Raw genomic sequence first — 20,376 nt, 5'->3', positions numbered from 1 at the left:
TGGTGATATTAAAGTCCTGTTTGTGGCACATTAGTATATGTGAGGGGGCAAACTCCTCAAGATGGGTGGTGACCATGGTGGCCATTTAGAAGTCGGCCATCTTGGATACAACTTTTGTTTTTTCAATAGGAAGAGGGCCATGTGACACATCAGACTTATTGGTAATGTCACAAGAAAAACAATGGTTTCAGGTCTGAAGCACAAACGGAAGCCTAGTTATTTATATACTTGCTCTCTACGTCACACCACACTTTAAGTTTCGATCAAACAGCCTAGTTGGTTTCACTTTCTTCTGCAATTACCATGCTTCTGCAAAAGCATGCAGTTTCCTGTCAGCCTACAACCTAGTTTTACACTGAAGTCTGGGACTCTCATAAAACACACTAATCAGCATTCAGATTATATATTTTAACCAGTGACAAAATCAAGTGCAATCTGGGACCAAGGGTGACAAAGAGTTGGGGAAGGTCTGAACAAACTTGCATAAGGAGAGCTGGAAGACTCTTCTTGTGCACAGACAGAGACTGCAGAGACGTATTCGTGGACATTGTTAATCAAGGCAGGTCACTGGAACAAACGTTGAATGAAGGTTATAACACAGTTGATTACAGGCTGGCAGGTGAATTTGGTGGTGTGTGCCCAGACAGCAGAAGGGATATAGAGGCAACCCTGTAGATTTTTCATGGGGTCTGGTTCGGTCTGTTAAGCTTGTGGATGGCAGATTCAATCACCCATGTGAGGACGCCAATGATAAATGAGGAAAAGAGGAAGACTGATTCTGCTGGCAGAGGTGGAGAATTTCCTGGAGAGTGTCTGGTTTGATATTCCTAAACAGTATGAAAAATAGGGCCCATCTGACTTGTTAGGCATTGAACCGGTTAGCTGACTGGAGCTAGGCCAGGTTTTTGTGACCTGTCTGATGAAGGGACCACCCCCTCCAGCCAGTGCCTCCACCCTTCAAGAGCGATCTTGATGGCAGCAACTCTTGGTCTCCTACATCATAGTTGCGCTCTGCAGGGGTAAGATGACGATAAAAGACAAGAATGCATTTTACTTTCTTGCTGCCAAGAGAGTACAACTCCCATGCTGGAGTTAGAGGCATCCACTTCCATGATGAACTGGCAGGAAAGATCAGGTTGAGATAGAATGGGAGCTGCGGCAAAATGTTGTTTTAGATGGTCAAAGGCAGTCGGGCAGAGGGGTTCAACTGGTAGGAGATTTTAGTGGAGGTGAGTTGGGTTAAAAGCAGGGCGTTCTTACTGAAATCCCTGATGAAGCTACAGTAGAAGTTTGGGAAACCTAGGAAATGTTGGAGTTGCTTTTGATTCTGAGAGACTGGCCAATAAGTTTCTGCTGGGTCTGGTTTGAGTTGTCCTTCCAAAATATAACTAAGGAATAAAACGGTGACAACCTGGAGTTCACATGTCTCGCCTTTGACAAAAAGTTTAAGTCACTTCAACAGCTGCCTGGTTGTAGATGGTGAAGAAACACTTGCTGCAAAACATTCCTAAGTGACCTCGCCCAATCAATGAAAAAACCAAAATCAAATTTAAACGTGCTTTTCCAGACTATCCAAGTTTATCATCATGTTTGGCAAATGTACTGCTGAAAAGAAAAAATAAGGAAACACTTAAATCAGCAATATATATAAGCTTTCAATTAATAAGAATTTTGGTTCAAAACATTAAATATTATCATTTATTCCTCATCACAGAGGAACCTTTTCGAAACTCTATGATGCTATTCTGTCTTTTAGTAACCACTCTAATGTTAAGCTTAAGTGTACACGGGAAGGAGAACTAGGAATTCAAATACATGAGGAGTCTTGGAAACAGGCTATAGCGAGAGTACGATCTTCCACCTCCTGTGCTTGTCTTGGACTTATTCAATTTAAGGTCATACACAGGGTGCATTTCTCTAATTCTAGACTTTCTGAATTGTATCCAGAAGTGGAAAATAAATGTGATAAATGCCATGGTTCTCCTTGCCACCTTAGCCACATGTTTTTTCTGTGTCCTGAGCTACAAGGTTTCTGGACAGGGTATTTTGCTATTATGTCAACTGTTCTTGGGGTAACTCTTCATCCTTGTCCTCTGATTGCTGTATTTGGGATTCCTGTTCGCTCACTTACACTTTATTCCACACAAAAGGATATTATTGCCTTCACATCCCTATTAGCGAGACATCTAATATTGTTGCGTTGGAAGTCTGTTAAGTATCCTACTATTTCCTTAAGCTTAGGCTTAAAGATGTCATGTGTCTGTGAAGGTTCTCAGTCTTTGCAAGCTCCTTTGACTTAAAGATGTCATGTTTTTTTTAAAACTTGAAAAAATTAAATATACGTTGAGAGGTTGCACAGCCAAATTTTTTCACAAGTGGCAACCCTTTATCTCTTATTTTGCTAGTATAGAGGTATTGCCTGTTTAAATGATAATGTTAACATAAATAAAAGGCAAAATGTGAACTTAGACTAGACTGATTGACTAAACTGGGAAAACTAAAACACAAAACACAGGGAAACGAGAGAACTAGACCCTGACACAGGAGACAAAAAGACAATACAGACAACATGACAAAGGACTCGACACTGTTGTAAAACAGGAAGCACAGAGATACACGGGCTTGACATAACATCAGGGACATAGAAAACGTAGATGGAGCACGGACATAACTAAGAAACTAATACACACAACATGACAGCTAGGGAGAAAACACATAACTGATGACACAAGGGGAACCAAGAGGAGACAGGACACAGGACAAAGACACCACTGAGACACACAAAGGGGAAGGGAGACTTAGACACAGGGGACCTGAGTTGCACACTGAAGACACGACACCAAAACCAACAGACATGGAAGGAAATTAGACAAGAACTAAATAGAGGAACTGAACTCAGTATCAACAGAACTAACTGAAGACTAAACAAATTAGAACATAATAATACAAAAAACATGAAATTCAACATGCTGGGTGAAAAAGACCCAGAACCATGTACTGTTGAAAAAATGATCAGTAGACCTGTCCATATTTGTGATTGGTCAGATGCTGCCATGTGAATCTACAGCTACAATACCTGTAAAGCATTTATTTGTGCATTTGACTTTATAGTCCTGTCATTTATTTATGTTGCTCTTCCTCCCTCTCGAGTGTATCTGAAAGACAAGCTGAGCCAATGTATTCAGTCATTAAATGATCTCTCTCTCTCTCTCTCTCTCTCTCTCTCTCTCTCCCTCTCTGTCTTTAATCATTATCTGCCTCGTTGATTCTCCCTTTACATTACATATTTTTATATCTTCCCTATCCTTTTTCTTTCTCATGCCCATTCTTCTACGTTCACTTCCTTCTTCACTCTCCTTTTTATAATCTGTTCCTGTAACTTGTCTTAATTTCCCATTTCCTCTTTACTTCTTTCTCCACTCTTTTCTTTATTTTCCTCATACCTTTCTTCATCTCTATTCTTATGTTTATTTCTATAATTTCTCCATTTCCTTCCATTTTGCTTTTAATTTTTCTTAAATGTAATTTTCCTTTTCATTTTCTCATTGTTTTAATCTCCGTTCTTTCTTCTTTCCTATCACTCCTCTTCTTTGTACTAACATATTCTTCATTATTCATCATCCTTTCATAAATATTGTTGTTTTTTCCATCTGATTGCATTGCTTTGTTTATTCCTACCTACCCTTCCTCATTTCCCTCTTGCATACCTTTCTTTTTCCGGCTACTATATTTTGCACTTTAACGCCTTCCCTCTTGCTCTTTCTGCACATATCCACAACTTCACTTGTGACTTTCATTGACCCTGCTTCCACCCTCCTCCCAGTCTGCAGTAGTGCTCCCATAAACATGAAGGTGCAGCATGTCAATGGCAGTGCTTTGGTGGTGCGTTGGGCTCATCCGGAGGTCACCTACCACTCACCCATCCAGCATTTCCTGGTATCTTACAGCTGGACGGCCCATGATGACAGCTACGAAGAGACCCACCTAACGGATGCCAAACACAAACTGGTGAGTCTTTGAGGGACTGCAGGGTTGGAGCCACATTATAGGTGGATGCTAAGTTTTAACTAGAAAAATTTGCATTTCCTGCAAAAATGCTGTGTAAAGTGTGCGTGTTAGTCCCCATAGGGAAATAGTTCCTCTGCATTCACCCAGTGACGCAATGGGCAGCCACCAGTGCAGCGCCCGGGGAGCAGTGTGTAGGGACGGTACCTAGCTCAGGGGTACCTCAGGGTAGCCGTTCAATGGAGTCGAACCCCCGACCTTCTGATCATGGGGCCACCAGTCTACCTACGGAGCTATCCCTGCCCCATGGATGCTATAACGCTGAAGCTGTTTGCTGAAAATAGCTGAAAAAGATGAAAAGTTTCAGGGGTGAAAAAACTGAAAATTCTTTTGAAAAGGGGTGAAGAAGCTGAAATTTGTGTTGAAAAGAGTTTAAAAAGTTTAACTGTGAACTGAAATATTGTTGCCATAAGCAGGATTTGAACCCGGGCCTCCCGCTCCGAGAACGGATGCTCATCTCACTGAGCTAAAACACTGCTTGTCCCGGCAACTAAAATCAATGACCACACTGACAATGTGTTCCATTTATCTCAATGGGCAAAAAAATTGCATATAAAATTCAATATCTCAAAAAGTATAGAAGTTATGAGTACCAAAAGTCATAGCACACATTAGCAAAAAGAGCAGAATTTTTTAAAGTTTGAACATAGTAATTTTAATAAAACATAGTATTTCTTCCAAATCACAGTATTTCTGGTAAATCACAGTGTTTGTGCCAAATCATAGCATTTGTGATAAATCATAGTATTTGTGCTAAAACATAGTATTTATACTAAATAATATTTTTCCTGCCAAATCGTAGCATTTGAGACATTATTTGTGATTTCTGATTTACATGGAATACTTTGACTTAGCAGAAATACTATAATCTAGCAAAAATACTACAACATAGCAGAAATTCAGTCATTGAGCAGAATTACTAAGATTTAGCAGAAATACCATGATTTGGCAGAAATACTAAACTTTGGCACAAATACTTTAATTGAGTAAAAGTATTATAAGATAGTATTTCTGCTAAATCATTTTATTCCTGCTATGTATTAGCAGAAATACTGTAATTTTTCTCAAATACTATGAAATAGCAGTAATACTATGATTTGGCAGAAATACTACATTTTAGCACAAATACTATAACAAAGCAGAAATACTATGACTTAGTAGTAATAGTATAACATAGCAGATATACTATGATTTTGCAGACGTACAATGTTTTTGCACAAATACTACAATTTGGGAAAAATACTGTGTTTTAGGACAAATACTGTGATTTGGCACAAATACTATGATTTTGCAGACATTCTATGTTTCTGCACAAATACCACAATATGGCACAAATACTAAGATTTGGGGCGACCGTGGCTCAGGGGGTTGGGAATCGCATCTGTAACCGTAAGGTCGCCGGTTCGATCCCTGGGCTCTCTGTCCTGGTCGTTGTGTCCTTGGGCAAGAACTTTACCCTACTTGCCTACTGGTGTTGGCCAGAGGGGCCGATGGCACAATATGGCAGCCTCGCTTCTGTCAGTCTGCCCCAGGGCAGCTGTGGCTACAACTGTAACTGCCTCCACCAGTGTGTGAATGCGAGAGTGTATGAATAGTGGAATTGTAAAGCGCTTTTGGTGCCTAGAAAAGCGCCATATAAATCCAATCCATTATTATTATTATTATTTGGCACATATACTATATTCAGCACATATACTATAACATAACAGAAATATTAATTGGGCACAAATACTATGATTTGGCACAAATACAATGATATGGCAGAAATACTGCATTTTACCACAACTTCTAAGATTTGATTGAAATACTATGATTTAGAAGAAATATATGACTTTGTACAAATACAATGCTTTGGTTTGAATACTATGATTTGGTATAAATACTATGATTTAGCAGAAGTAGTATGATTTAGCAGTAATACTTTAACATAGTAGAAATATTGATAGACACACACATACACAGACAGTAAAGGGAACAGGAGCTGTGGAGAGTCTGGGCTTGGTATATGTAGGTCAGTTAAATTAGCTGCACCTGCTGTAGTCAGCCCTTACACACACAGACACAGAGAGAGGTGTGAGTTTTCTTCAGTGTATTTCTCACATTCAGGATTCTCCTCGAACAAATGGCCATAATTTCCTAACCGTAGAGGCTAGAACGGTCATTCTAACACCGTTTTGTTCAGAAGAGATGGGGGAATCTTCAGGTCTTCATAATTCATAATTAAAGTATAAATTATTAAAGATATGTGACTTGTAACACACTGTAACTGAGTCGAGGCGAAGCAAAAACTGCCTTGACTTGCCCTCAAACAACGTTTTGTAACTGTAAATCTATATGGAGCATCAATATCATTCTTTCATCATAAGAAACAGCAGGCTTTGGTGAACAGTCATGGACATTTTCAGGGCTCTGTCAAAATCCATCAAAAAGACATGAAGAGAGAAAAAAGTGCCTAATTTCCAGAGTTCGAAATCTGAAGAAATCTGAGCGACGGACGAATTTCCTACCCTCAAACAAACATAATTCATGGCCAAACGGTAATAGGTGAGGAAAAAATTCTTGAATTGTGAGCGTCAGGAGTGTCTGAAGATATATTGTTTTAACTTGAGGCTATGACGATTTGAAAATGCCTCTCATTAGAGAATTCCAGCGGTGATGTTGAACAAATTCTCTATTGACTGTCTATGGAGAGTTGTCGGACTTTGTGTTGATCTGAGGAGATTTGCTAAAAATCTATAAATCCCACAACAATGATAGTGACATTTTCTGAAAGCCAGCAAAAATACCTACGTTTTGATGTATAATTTGTGGGGGTTGAGTGGAAATTGAGCGAGTAGCAAGAAGTTGTTCGGACATGAAGAGAAAATTCAGAAAGTTCAACTGTCCACTCTGAGTTAGTTGCATAGCAACCGTAACAACGCATATATTTTCTGAAAAATCACAATTTTGCAACTGAAAACTTAAAGAGGGATGAGATTAAAATGGTAGAAGATATGAAAAAGCTGAATCATACATGAATAGCCCAATAAGTTGAGAACAATTTAAAGTTTGAATGGTTGTTCTACGTGAAAGTATGAGGAAGTAGTTAAGTTTTAGCAGAATCGTGGAAGTTTTCCATTCATTTCAATGGGACAAAAAAAAGGAAAAAAGTGTAATATTTTAAAAAGATATAATAGTTATAAGTACCAAAAGTCATAGCACCCATTAGCAGAAAGAGCAGAACAGTTTAGAGTTTGAACGGTGAAAATCGGCTGAAAACTGAGGAAGTAGTTAAGTGCCAAAAAAGCAACTAGATTATAGTGGAATAAAGAATAAAGAGAAACAGGATTTCAATAGTGTGGATGCCTGTGAGCAGCCACACAAAAATGAATATTAAAAAGTAGTGCAAGCATGTTTCATATTGCAGTTGATTCAGCAGCTACTGAATATAAGCTTTAAGATATGAGATACAAGATGAATGAAGTGGAAAAAAAAGATTGATGGCACAAAAATACATTTTTATATAAAATGGAGGGAAAGAGGGGAATAACAGTGAGCTTACAAAGTGTTTAACAACTTAATGATTTTGCTCTAGGTTTATTTAAGGTTTACTGGCTCACTGACATTAACAGCCAGTGGGTTTCAGTTACACAGCTACATGTTGTTTTTTTGTAGAACAGCACTGAGATGCATGAAAGACTGAATGTGGCTTCTTTTTTGAGGATTTGAGGAAGAATATATAGCACACATCTTTAACTACTTTAAAAAAAATTTAATTGGGTACACAAGTTTGAATTTATTGTATTATTTATAGGTTTAATGGAGGGGAGCCTATTTGCAGTGTTGGGGAGTAACGGAATACATGTATCGCCGTTACGTATTTAAAATACAAAATATGAGTAACTGTATTCCGTTACAGTTACCGTTTAAACAGGTGGTATTTAGAATACAGTTACTTTGTTGAAATAAATGGATTACACTGCGGTACTTTCCTGTTTCATTTTGTCGCGGGTCAGGACTGTTTGGGTTTGTTTGACAGCTACGTTCTGTTGTTCCAGGCGGCAGCGTTACGGTTGCCATGGTTACAGGGCGACGCTCTCTCTCTCTCTCTCTGCGACTGTGTGTTTCCTGGGTGAGAGAGCGCCTTTTCGTTGTTGTTGTTGTTGTTGTGCTAAGCTAACAGGCAGAATGCTACAAGCATAGCTCTAAAGAATGTAGCATCATGGGCAGTGTAGTCCGTGTTGCAGGGAGAATGGACTGCCATACACGTTATGGGTCTGTGAGCGCGAGGAGGGAGAAAAAGGGGAGTGGAAAGGTACGAGTTGTCATCGAGGAAAAACGGGAGCTGGAAGCATGTAAATATAATAATAACCACTGCAGCCAAGAAGAGTGCCTGACGAGCCCAGCTGTAAGTAAGCTATTAAGACTCAACTGTACACCGTGTTCGTGTTTTCCTCCGAAAACAATAAGTTTCGTTGGAGCAGCCTTTCAACGCCTCTCTCTGTCTCTCGCCAGAAAAGTTGACCCACACAACAAAGTAAAGCTAGTTTTCGGCTACGAGCCGACAGGGACCCCGCCGTATTAGTCAGAGGTCCCTTTACTACAGTTCGGAGTCGCAGACCTTCAGTAATAGTAATAAATCACACAGCAATAGTACATTCACGTTGTTGTAAAAAGCATGATAATATATTAAGCAATCCAAAGTATTCAGAATACGTTACTGTCATTGAGTAACGTAACGAATACGTTACAGAATACATTTTGGGGCATGTATTCTGTATTCTGTAATGGAATACATTTTAAAAGTAACCTTCCCAACACTGCCTATTTGATATAAAATCATTCACACCAGTCTAATAACACAACAGATTCTGTATATGTACTGTGTCATAGACTAGCGTCAGCTTAATAATTCATAGTCACACAATTGTCTTTGTATTTTTTTTTTCTTCTTTTTTTTGGCCTGTCCCGTTTGGCTCTTTTGCATCAGAATTATTGTCTAAAGACGAAGAAAGAGGCCCAACGGATTTACTTTACCAAATTGACCATCCCAGCCTTGCCGTAATGGTCCATTTGATTCACCTTTTATTGTTTATTTTATTTTCACTTGCTGAATACGGGACAGATTTGACTGGGGGAAAGAAGGGGAGAAAGAAAGAGGGAAAGAGAAACAGCTGAGAAGAGGGACGGGGGAGAAGGGCAAAAGACAAAAACCAACAGAGTGGGCAGAAAAAAATAATGCATATATCAATCACCTGGATCACCTGTTGAGAAAGAAAAAAGAAAACAAGCAGAAGAGAACAAGAGTAATAGAATAAACAACATCACAATGATATATGGGAATATGACAGTAAATACTAAATATTAAACATTATTGTGCAGCACATAAGATCAACAGAACACAGTGTGCTTTGAGGTAGGAGCCAAAAAGGGTGCAGTTTGTGGGTGTGATCACCCGTGTGTACACCTGTGAGCATGGACGCGCTTGTGTTTGTAAAAGGTTCCTTCATGTAATGATCTGGTAGAGGGGCAGAGGCCCCCAGAACACAAGAGACCAAGGAAGACCAACAGAGGGGCAGCCGCGCCACTGTCCCAGAAAGAGCTGAGGAGAGTCCCAGATGAGGGCTCACTCAGCAGCCGCGGAGCAGAAGCCAAGGGGGGGTTGCAGTGACGCGCCCGTGAGCTCCGCCGGCAGCCAGCTGTGCCTGAGTGACCGAGCCCCAGGCCGAGAGGCCGGGGGCACCCCACCTCCGAAGTGGCCCGAGCGAGCCCCAGGCTCCAGGCCCCGACAAGCAGCCACCAAGGAGTGAGCCGGTGTGTACAATTGTCTTTGTAGAATGAAGGCTCCTCCTCCATTTCACGCCTGCTTAATTAACCTGATTTTGTGCAAAAATGCATTTTTACTCTGCTAATAATTGCACAGTGTGTTTAATACACTATTCCCTCTGTTTTAGGTCAGTGACAATCTTGCTAACCTGTGCTGCAGACCCTTGTTGCCTCATGTAGACAACCAGGACAAAAGCAAATCTTGCATATCCTGAAAACCTTTTTCTTTTGTTTTCTGTATCTACAGTCTAGGGGTGGGGGAAAAAATCGATACTGTGTAGTATCGTGATATTTTGTTTGCTAATTTTGTTTGCTAATAATGTATCGATACAGGGACAGCAGAAATCGATATTTTGTTACAAAAAAAGTTTTTGTAGAGTGGAACATGCTCTGACTTCAGAGCATGTTCATCAGCTCCTTTTTCTGAGCAACAATCCTGACATTCCTTCACTGTCCAAATGTGTTTAACTTTTTTTTTTGGCAGCAATAAACATGACAGTTTACTTATTTTAATTTAAGACATGTTTTATTTTAATTAAGTTTAAAACGTTTTTATTTAATGTAAAATTATATTTTGTTTTAATGTACTTTCAAATTCTTCAGTTGCTGAAGGGGCTGCATAGTTTTCATAAATTGCATAGTTCAGAATAGCTGTAATTGTACCAGATGGTTGCATTCAGTTAAGTTGGACTAGACTGTAATACAAACCGTTCAGTTTGTCAACAATAAAACTGACTGAGATGAGAGAAAGACTGAGTGTGAGACTTTATCAATATTCATTTTATCTAATATCAAAGTTTACCTTTATGTACAGAATCTGAATATCGCAAAATATTTAAAAAAAATTGCAATAATATCGTATCGTGCGTTAAGTATTGTGATAATATCGTATCGTGGGATGTATGGTGATTCCCACCTCTACTACAGTCACAGTTCAATAACGCTTTATACTAAGTTACACACTATATAGAACAACTTTATAGGATTATATTTGTTCGCAGATGTAGGCAGCTATCAGCGAATACTTATCAGCTGTTTGGAAACAAAAAAAAGACTTTTTATCCATAACAGCAAATGAACTGAACAACAGAAAATACAAATGCTATTTATGGTCTCCTCACAACAATGATAAGAAAAATAAACTGGGCCAATTTTGCATGTTTGTTAATACAGAGACACACATGTTAATGTGATCTCTGGTCTCCCACTCAGAGACACAGGTCTCCCCAGTGTCCAGCATTCAGAGGCTACCTGAGGACTCACACAGACATGTAGAGCCAAATACTGTCAATAAGGCCTCTGCAATGTTCTGAAGCCAGTTAAACCTGTCAGGTAGTGATGTCCAGCAGGTGAACATGCAGCTCCATGAACACACACAGCTGTGGATTCCAGCTGCTTCGTAGTTCTGCAAACTTTGACCCCACAGAGTCGCGCTTTTCAGTTCAATCAGCTGCATTTCGATGTCCTCTGTGTCCAGCCAGTTAATGCGAAACAAATCCAGCTGACAAACCTTTCTGGTTTGATCAGAAAAGAAAACATTGGTCCAAGCACTCTGTATAGAACCCCCGTCATGCTAGCTAGTACGCAGTACGAATTATTGTAACTGACTGTAAAAAGTCAGCACAATGAAAATAAACTCCACCTAAACTTGGTTTATATCTGACCCAGATAGACTGCAGGTCATAACTTCTTACCTGAAGTTCAGTTCACCTGACACTCAGACCGCCTCAGGTCTCTGCTCCTCCTGCCTCCCCTTTCTCTCATCCACCTGCTGACATCTGTGGAAGCTCCGCCATAGCCACCACCAAACAGTTGAGTTATTTTTACACATTGGCCAGCATCTGGCCAATCCACCACCTCATTGTCCATGCTGTTACACAACAACAACAACAAAAAAAATCATCGGCCCTTTTGTGTGTTTTTTAATCAATAAAACTGTTTTTTAATATCTTACTGCATTTCGCATAATTCCATACTAAAGTTTAAATAAACAACAGCACTAAAGCTATTCTGTTATACCTGTATGTAAAAAATACACTGCACCCAAAATATTTCATAGTTCAGCAACACTGATCAATCTAATAAACTTAAACCTACTCCATCCTCCCTATTCTGGTGTTGTAAAGAGTATTTAGCAGAAATATTAAACAACCTAACTAATAGGGTTCCAACTCCCAGCAAAAAAATATAGGGAACCCCCCCACCCTCCACCTCATGATGCTTAATCGACCTAATCAACTTTAATTTGATGCAGTGTGAAAAAAAATGCACAGAAATAAATTATTTTTCAAGAATAATTAAATAGATTCAACATCTTTCTTCAACAGAACTGCAGACTGCACAGATGGTTCCCAAAGGAAGAAGTACTATAGCTTACTAGGGTATATTAGACTTAACAGTTACTATATACAGTAATGGACTTCTATACATTTTACAAAAGATTAAAACTTTGGGTGTCAGATTCAGATAATTATTCATTAAAAGCTCGACATTTTATATGAGAATAAGAAAGAAAAGTATTTCTTTGTGCCCCTTTTCCCTGTTCATGCCCTATCAGCCCCCCTGCCTAAACTTTGCTAGATCCGCCCCTGCACAGTTACGTCAGCTGCGTAGATAAAGATCCTGGTGTAGAAAGTAATATTAAATAAGTTCTAACAACAGCTTATCAAGCTTAAACGTGCTGCTGTTGTTAGGCCGCTGGTTTCCTCTTTCTGGAGCAAAGTGGGCCAAAAACAAACAAGAGAGACGGACTCGCGACAGAAAAGCCGATCAGCTGATCATTGATCAGTTTCATGATTGAAGTAGCAACGGGAGAGAGCTAAACCTCTCCGCTAAACAGCCACCACAAAGCAACAAAGAAAAACACAGTTCAACAGTCCAATCCCCCGGTCCAGTGGCAGCAAACACAGTTCTGGCGGCCGACCTGCAGGATGGCAAAACAAGCGGGACCTGCTGTGGGTTAGGCAGTGGCAGCAAAACAGTTCAGGCCGTGTGACTGGTGGCGGCCGTGTGACAGCTCCGGCGGACGGCCACGGGTCTGGTTGCGGCGGCGTTGCAACAGCTCCGGCGGGCGGTGGAGTAGAATGGCCCATAATCCCCGACGTGCTGGACGTGGACGGCATGGAGGGCGTGGACGTGGATCCTGCACACTGACCCCCTGCTCAGGCTGAGCGGGTCCCTCCGGCACGCCGATCTCCGGATGTGGCTGAGCGGGTCCCTCCGGCACGCCGAGCCGCTCTCTCGATGGTGGGCGCTCCTCCCACACGCCGAGCTCCCGCTCCGGCTCGCTGAGCTCCTGCTCGGGCAGCGCGAGCTCCTCCTGCGGCTCCCGCTTGCCGAGCTCCACCGGCTGCGGCGCGGGCTCCTCCCGCTCGCTGAGCTCCCGCTGGGGCTCGCTGAGCTCCGGCTCCGGCACGGACCCCTCCGGCTCGCCGCGCTCCTCCGGCTCGCCGGGCTCCTCAGCTGGCGGGGCTGGCTCCTCCCGCTCGCCGAGCTCCCGCTCGGGTAGGGCCGGTGCGGGTGGCGACGTAGCAGCCGGTGAAGAAGATGGCTGAGGGGTGACTGCAGGCGGATGAGATGACGGCAGCGCCACAACTGCAGATGGTGAAGCAGCGAGTGGTGTGGAGACCGCTAAATGAGGCGGCGCTAGCTGTACCGTTGGCCGGCTTGCAGCTGCGTCAGCGGTGTCACCATCCACTGTAAACAAAAAAGCAGATGGGGTGAGAAATGAAAAAGTGTCCTTATTACTCACCACAGCCGGCTCTTGAGATGTCTGGGAGGTCGGCTGCGGTGAGGAATGCCGACGGCGCGAACGTCGTTTCTGGGTAGACGTCAGGGCCGGCGTGTCGGGCTGAAGAACTTCAGACTGGCCGGGTGGGGGGGCAGCCTGGATCGGAGAGTCGAGGTGAAGGGTGTTGAGCAGGAAATCCGCCACAATCGGAAAAAGATTGTCCAACACCCAGGGAAAACAAGTCAGTGTTTCCTGCAACTGCTTCTCCACAGCGCACCGTAAAACCTCCGCGTGCGCTTCCAGCCACAGGTCACACAGACGATTTACTTTGTCTGTCACCTCCCTCCTGAACCTCTCTGAAAAGTCCACTGGGTCCATCTGGCAGGATCGTTCTGTCACAGTCTGGCTGGCAGACCGTGGGGAATGTTGGAGAAAGGACCCAAACGCTGGACTTAGTGCAATGAACAGTGCATTTATTTACAGTGGGGGTAAATGTACACCACGCAATAAGTCTCCAGAGTGCTCCCTCAACTCCCGTGACAGTCCATCAGCTTTGGGGCTGAGAAAGTCAGAGAATGTTTTCCCAGAGAAATCAGATGTGTGCTCTGGATTACCACAAACTTTGTTTAAGAAAACTCGATTTATGATGACCTTTGCACAGCAAAGTCAGATCATATACTTAAAAACGTAAATAAAAGAGCTACTGAAAATAAAAAGTAGAAAGTAGAGTCCAGAGTTGTTGTGCACTAATATTACCTAAGAAATATTATATCCCTCTCACACACGTATTCATACATATGAAAAACTAACCAAACTCACATACGTTAGTATGACATTTTTGACACAGTGTTGGACTTGACATGGCCATACATGTGTACATATACTGTATGTTACATACATATCTAAACAATAGTTCAAAATGCAGTAAACTGCTGGTTGTGAAGCACTTGTATTTATTTAACTCTCTTTCTGCACTGTGAAAGGGGGACTTGAAAAATGTGTCCTCACCTTTGGATAAATTAATTATAAAAATATTGCACATGCCTGCACATCTTTAGTAAATCGTTACAATCATTTTACAGACAGGCAAGAGAGTCCAGACTATCATTAGTATTACAGCAGATCCTTTTGTCACCATGTGAGGATGCTGGGAAGCTTCTCACTCACTAAGGTGAAGTACAAACTCACAACGTCAGATAGGAATATTGTTACGGTTTTGTTATGCTTTTATTATGAAATTCATGAACTACATGAACTACTACTACTACATGAGATGAATTGCACAATGGCAGATAGAGACAAAATACTGTTAATCTGACTATCTGCAGGTTTTACACGTTTACATACACACACAGTTACTGTCCTTCCATTTACAAAGGCAGAGGCGTCACGGTGTCATTATTTTACTGTAGTTTTTTTCCTGTGTAATAATATTCAACATTGCTGTCAATACATTTTTCAAAAAATGCCTCTCTGTGCAAAATGGGTTTAAAAACATAAACAGCTGTGGGATCCTGTTTGTCCGTGATTTGAACCGTGGGAACAAATCGTGGCAGGATCAGCCTGATGTTATTTGTATACAGCTGTAACTTTTACTGTATAAAGTATAATATAGTATGTAATTAGGACCCTACACCACCGGGCAGAACATGTTCCCTCTAATCCTGAAGGAAAAAGAAGGAACACACATGTAAAGGAAGCACTCAAAACCTGCGGCTATCCTAAATGGGCGTTCTTAAAGTCAGCAAAGAGGCACAGAAAAGAAGATCAGACACCAGCGAGGGAGGATAAGAAGGACAGACGCAACAACATTGTCATCCCCTATGTAGCCGGTGTATCAGAGAAACTCAGGAGAGTTTTCTCCAAGCATGACATCCCGGTGCATTTCAGACCCAGCAACACACTCAGACAGAAACTGGTTCACCCGAAAGACAAAACGCCAAAACACAGACTTAACAATGTGGTGTATGCTGTACAGTGCAGCGAGGAATGCCCAGACCTCTACATTGGAGAGACCAAACAGCCACTTCACAAGCGCATGGCACAACACAGAAGAGCCACCTCCACAGGACAAGACTCAGCAGTCCATCTGCATCTAAAGGTCAAAGGTCACTCTTTCGAGGATGCCAATATTCACATTTTGGACGGAGAGGACTGATGGTTACTCACATCCTGGGCCATCTGACCTCAGGAATTCGCATGATAAGGTGGGGCCAGGTTTCACAATGAACTCACCCGAAACTCTGGCTGATTGGGACCCACACCCAGTTTCACACCTTGGCTCAGGCGATTAGAGGATCATCAGGGGGTCCTTTTGTCCCTCTGTGGGGGGTCACTCCCACTAGGTTTATATCTGGGACTCTCCACCATTTGACCTTAGAACTGAAGAAGCTTCTCGGATGAGAGGTGAAACGTCTTCAAGCAACTTAAAGAAGTCCAGACGCTTTTCTTTGCAAGCTCCTTTGAATTGTTCATGTAGGTTACAAATAACAGGGTTCATACGCCTTTTTCAGGGTCAAATTCAAGCACTTTTTAAGCACTTTCAAGGTCCCTTTTCAAACTTTTCCAGCACCCCCCGCCAAAAAAAAGAATGCATGTTTCAATTCGCATCACCTTAGTAAGACCATGTGAAAATTACGACAAATCATTCTAGGTTAACTTAAACACCTTCGTTCCCCTTTTCTTAAGACATAGAAAAACGCATCACACAAAAATACTGCAAAAGGAAACGGTCACCCTATATACATCGTGTATAAACTCAAAATGCACATTTTACTTAAAAATTAAGATGTGAAAATGTGAACAAATCAACTTGTTAGAGATATTCTTCTCCTGCTGAACCCCCCCCCCCCCCCCCAAAAAAAAGAAATAAATAAGTCTTCTCATCAGACATTGATGCTTCTTTCCTGTGTGACAAAAAATAGGAGACAAATGTTTGTTTGTTTTTTAAGTTAATTCCCAATAAAACTAACTGTAAATGTTTAACTACATTGCTGTCTGTATTATTGGTGAAGTCCTAAACGATCACCTTTGAAGTGTTTGTGCTAATAACATCATGCACAGTCAGACAGGCATCGAGAACAGCACTGACTTTGAACAGATCACATAGTTCAATTCAACATATAAGACTTTAAGGATGCACAAGCATCTACTTCAAATCTATTTAATTTATCATCTGTGATATTATTATGTACAATTCCAATGTATTTTGTTCATCTCCCTTAAATAAACAGACAGCCTTAAAGTATGAAATATTCATATACAAATACACATATAAATGTGTGTACTGTCTCAGTGGCTGATTATGCCCCACAGGCCTCAGTGTGAGCTTGAAGACATTTATAATGTTTAAGTAGTTTAATGTGTCAGTGCTGACAATAAACACATTTGGAATGAAAGCCGGGGAGCTTTGGTCACACAGAAACAAGTGGCCATTCTTTGTGACCATATGGATCACTCATATTACCATTATTTCACCCAAAGGCACCAAGTTAATAAGCCAAAAAAAGCTGCAGCAATAAGATAAGATAAGATAAGATAAGATAAGATAAGATAAGATAAGATAAGATAACCTTTATTAGTCCCACACGTGGGAAATTTGTTTTGTCACAGCAGGAAGTGGACAGTGCAAAACTTATGAAGCAAAAATTAGAATACAATAAGAATAAATACAGTACACAACTGTACAGAATAGAATAAAATAAAATACTATATACAGTAGAATAAAATAGAATAAAATATACAATAAGATAAAAATAGAATACAAATGCTATATACAACTGAGTAAAAATACAACGATGCCAGAAAAGATTATTGCACATGTGTGGATGTGTGTGTTTGATCAATTAAAGTCTTTATTGTGGAGTCTGACAGCAGTGGGGAGGAAAGACCTGCGAAATCTCTCCGTCCCACACCGTGGGTGCCGCAGTCTCCCACTGAAGGAGCTGCTCAGTGCTGTCAGAGTCTCCTGCATGGGGTGGGAGATGTTGTCCAACAGGGATGACAGCTTAGCCACCATTCTCCTGTCACTCAACACCTCCACTGGGTCCAGAGGGCAGAACAGAGCTGGCCCTGTGGATCAGCCTGTTCAGTCTTTTCCTGTCCCCGGCAGAGATGCTGCCGCCCCAGCAGCCCACACCGTAAAAAATGGCTGAGGCCACCACAGAGTCATAGAAGGTCTTCAGGAGTGGGCCCTTCACGCCAAAAGACCTGAGTCTCTGCAGCAGGTACAGCCTGCTCTGCCCTGTCCAGTAGAGGGCGTCTGAATTATGAGTCATTCCAGTTTATTGTTCAGATGAACACCAAGGCACCTGTAGCTGTCCACAGCCTCAATGTCCATACCTTGGATGTTCAGTGGTTGCAGTGGAGGATGTTTGTGCCTGCGGAAGTCTACCACCAGCTCTTTGGTTTTACTGGCGTTGATCTGGAGGTAGTTCAGCTGGCACCAGTCCACAAAGTCTTGTGTCAGTTCTCTGTACTCCTTGTCGTCCCCTATCAGTGATGAGGCCGACTATTGCAGAGTCATCAGAGAACTTCTGCAGGAAGCACTGGGTGGAGTTGTGGGAGAAGTCTGCAGTGTAGATGGTGAAGAGGAACGGAGCCAGAACCGTTCCCTGTGGGGCCCCCGTACTGCAGACGACCCTGTCCGACACACAGCCCTGACGTCTCACATACTGTGGTCGGTAGGTGAGGTAGTCCAAAATCCAGGTAGTGAGGTGATGGTCCACTCCAGAGTTCTCCAGCTTTTCCTTCAGAACCGAGGGAAGAATAGTGTTGAAGGCACTGGAGAAATCAAAGAACATGATTCTCACAGTGCTCCCAGCGGTCTCCAGGTGAGCGAGGGAACGATGTAGGAGGTGAATGACGGCATCATCCGCTCCAATGCCAGGCTGGTAGGCAAACTGAAGTGGGTCCAGTGATGAGCTTGTTAGGCGCCGAAGCTGAGCCAGGACCAACCGCTCCAGGGTCTTCATCAGGTGGGATGTCAGAGCCACCGGCCTGTAGCTGTTGAGGTCCTTGGGGCGTGAAGTCTTTGGCACTGGTACAACACAGGAGGTTTTCCAGAGCCGTGGGACTCTTTCCAGCCTCAGGCTCAGGTTGATGAGGTGCTCCATCACCCCACATAGTTGGTCCGCGCAGGACCTGACGACCCTCGAGCTGATGCCATCTGGACCCGCTGCCTTCTTGCAATTAATCCTCCTCAGTTCCCTCCTAACCTGGGTGGTTGAGAGAGACAGGCTGGAGCCTTGTGTTGAGTGTGTATTGGATGCTGTTGTTGGGGGTGGGAAGGAGTGAGCAGGGTGAATAGAGGAGGTGGGAAGTGTCTGAGGTGTCAGAGGTGGAACAGCAGCAGTGGGGGTGGGTGAGTCTGCAGCCAATGTTGGAGACTGCCTCATGGCTGAATGAAATCTGTTGAAGAAATGACTCAGTTCATTTGCCCACCTCACATCCCTCCCAGGCAGAGAGTTCTGATGTTTGTGGCCTACACACACAAATATAAACAGTACTTGGTGACAACTTTACTCTTAGCCTCTAACCCTCTGGTGTCCAGGGTATAATTGGCCGTTTTTGACTACTTTTGATTTGTCCTCTATATTTCACCTTTAAAAACTGTTTATCTTGCCAATCTGTTATTTTCTCATTTTGACAAACTGTATCAGCACAATTTATCTACATTCAGACAAAATTTAAAGTACGAGTAGAAAGTGATCATTTTGACTGTAAAAACCACAAGCATGTTTAATGAATCATTTTCATAACTTGAAATGCAAATAGAAATTGTAACTTTTAAAAAATATATGCACAAGTTTTGCAAACAACAAAGTTATATGATACTATTTACCTAAAAATGCAGCCAAGGCTCAGATGTTTTTTATATAACCATTTAAAACTATTTACAGAACAATCAGGTGCTCTGCATCAAAGAAGGCACTTAAATTATTTATGCAACTCCAAAAATTAGTTTGTGTCACTATAACACAGATAAGAACAGCACAGGGATAAACCTGCAGGTCTGACAGCAGGTGTGTCACTCAGCGTTTACACTGCAGTCTGCCTTTGGTGGCTTTAAGGCAGCAACTGTGACGATCACTAGTAGAACTGACACACAAAACAAAACAACGACTACACTACACACTAACTACACAAGACAACACACTAACTTAAGACTCCAAACACGATAAACATCACAAATCTCTCACGTATCAAAACTCTCTCTCTCTCTCTTTCGCTCTCTCTCTTTTGCTCACTCCTAAAACTTCTCCCTCTTCCCAAACAACCAAATGCAACATGTTGCCATATCATTTTTTGATTGGTCGACATGGTACATTTTTCCACCAATAGGGAAGGAGTGTTTTTCTTTTTTCACTCACAAGCAAAGTGTGTTTGCTAGCGCTCTCCTTAGAAAATGCAGTTTTACCGTTTCTTCCCAGAGTAAACGCCACTGTTTTATTCAGAAAAAAAACATCGGTTTTACGTTGCCTATCAACACAATTTAAAAACTGGTATATAGTTTGAAGTTCGCACATTCAACCCAAGTTGAAATGGAGACTCTGGGTCCGTCGACCCCAAAGGGTTAATCAGAAAGCCTTAAGTTGGCTAGTTATGTATCGGGCTAATGTTTAAAGCTTTCACTTGAGTAAATGAACTCATATTACTGCTAAGTGATGTTAGCTAAGTTCACAGCATATTCCATAATAGTCCTGGCCCCTAGCCCTGCCAGTGTAGCAGAAATGATGAGGATGATGATGCAGCAGCAGCCGTTCTTCTCTGCGTGA

General features: G+C 42.0%; 1 protein-coding gene across 4 annotated transcripts in view; it reads left to right on the top strand.

Annotated features, from left to right (window-relative positions):
- LOC309707008 (receptor-type tyrosine-protein phosphatase gamma-like) overlaps positions 1 to 20,376 on the top strand; it is a 410,561-nt gene that overhangs the window by 297,970 nt on the left and 92,215 nt on the right. For all 4 annotated transcript variants that reach the window (XR_014276854.1, XR_014276855.1, XM_082534088.1 and 1 more), the window contains exon 9: positions 3,824 to 4,008. Coding sequence is in view for 2 of the 4 variants with exons in the window: in XM_082534088.1 (XP_082390214.1) it covers positions 3,824 to 4,008 (185 nt within the window). In the remaining 2 variants the exon portion in view is untranslated. The remainder of the gene's footprint in view (positions 1 to 3,823; positions 4,009 to 20,376) is intronic.

Source organism: Aulonocara stuartgranti (genome assembly GCF_965226115.1).
Source record: "Aulonocara stuartgranti genome assembly, chromosome: 5".
Classification (NCBI taxonomy): domain Eukaryota; kingdom Metazoa; phylum Chordata; class Actinopteri; order Cichliformes; family Cichlidae; genus Aulonocara; species Aulonocara stuartgranti.
This window is presented reverse-complemented; position numbering and strand designations above follow the sequence as displayed.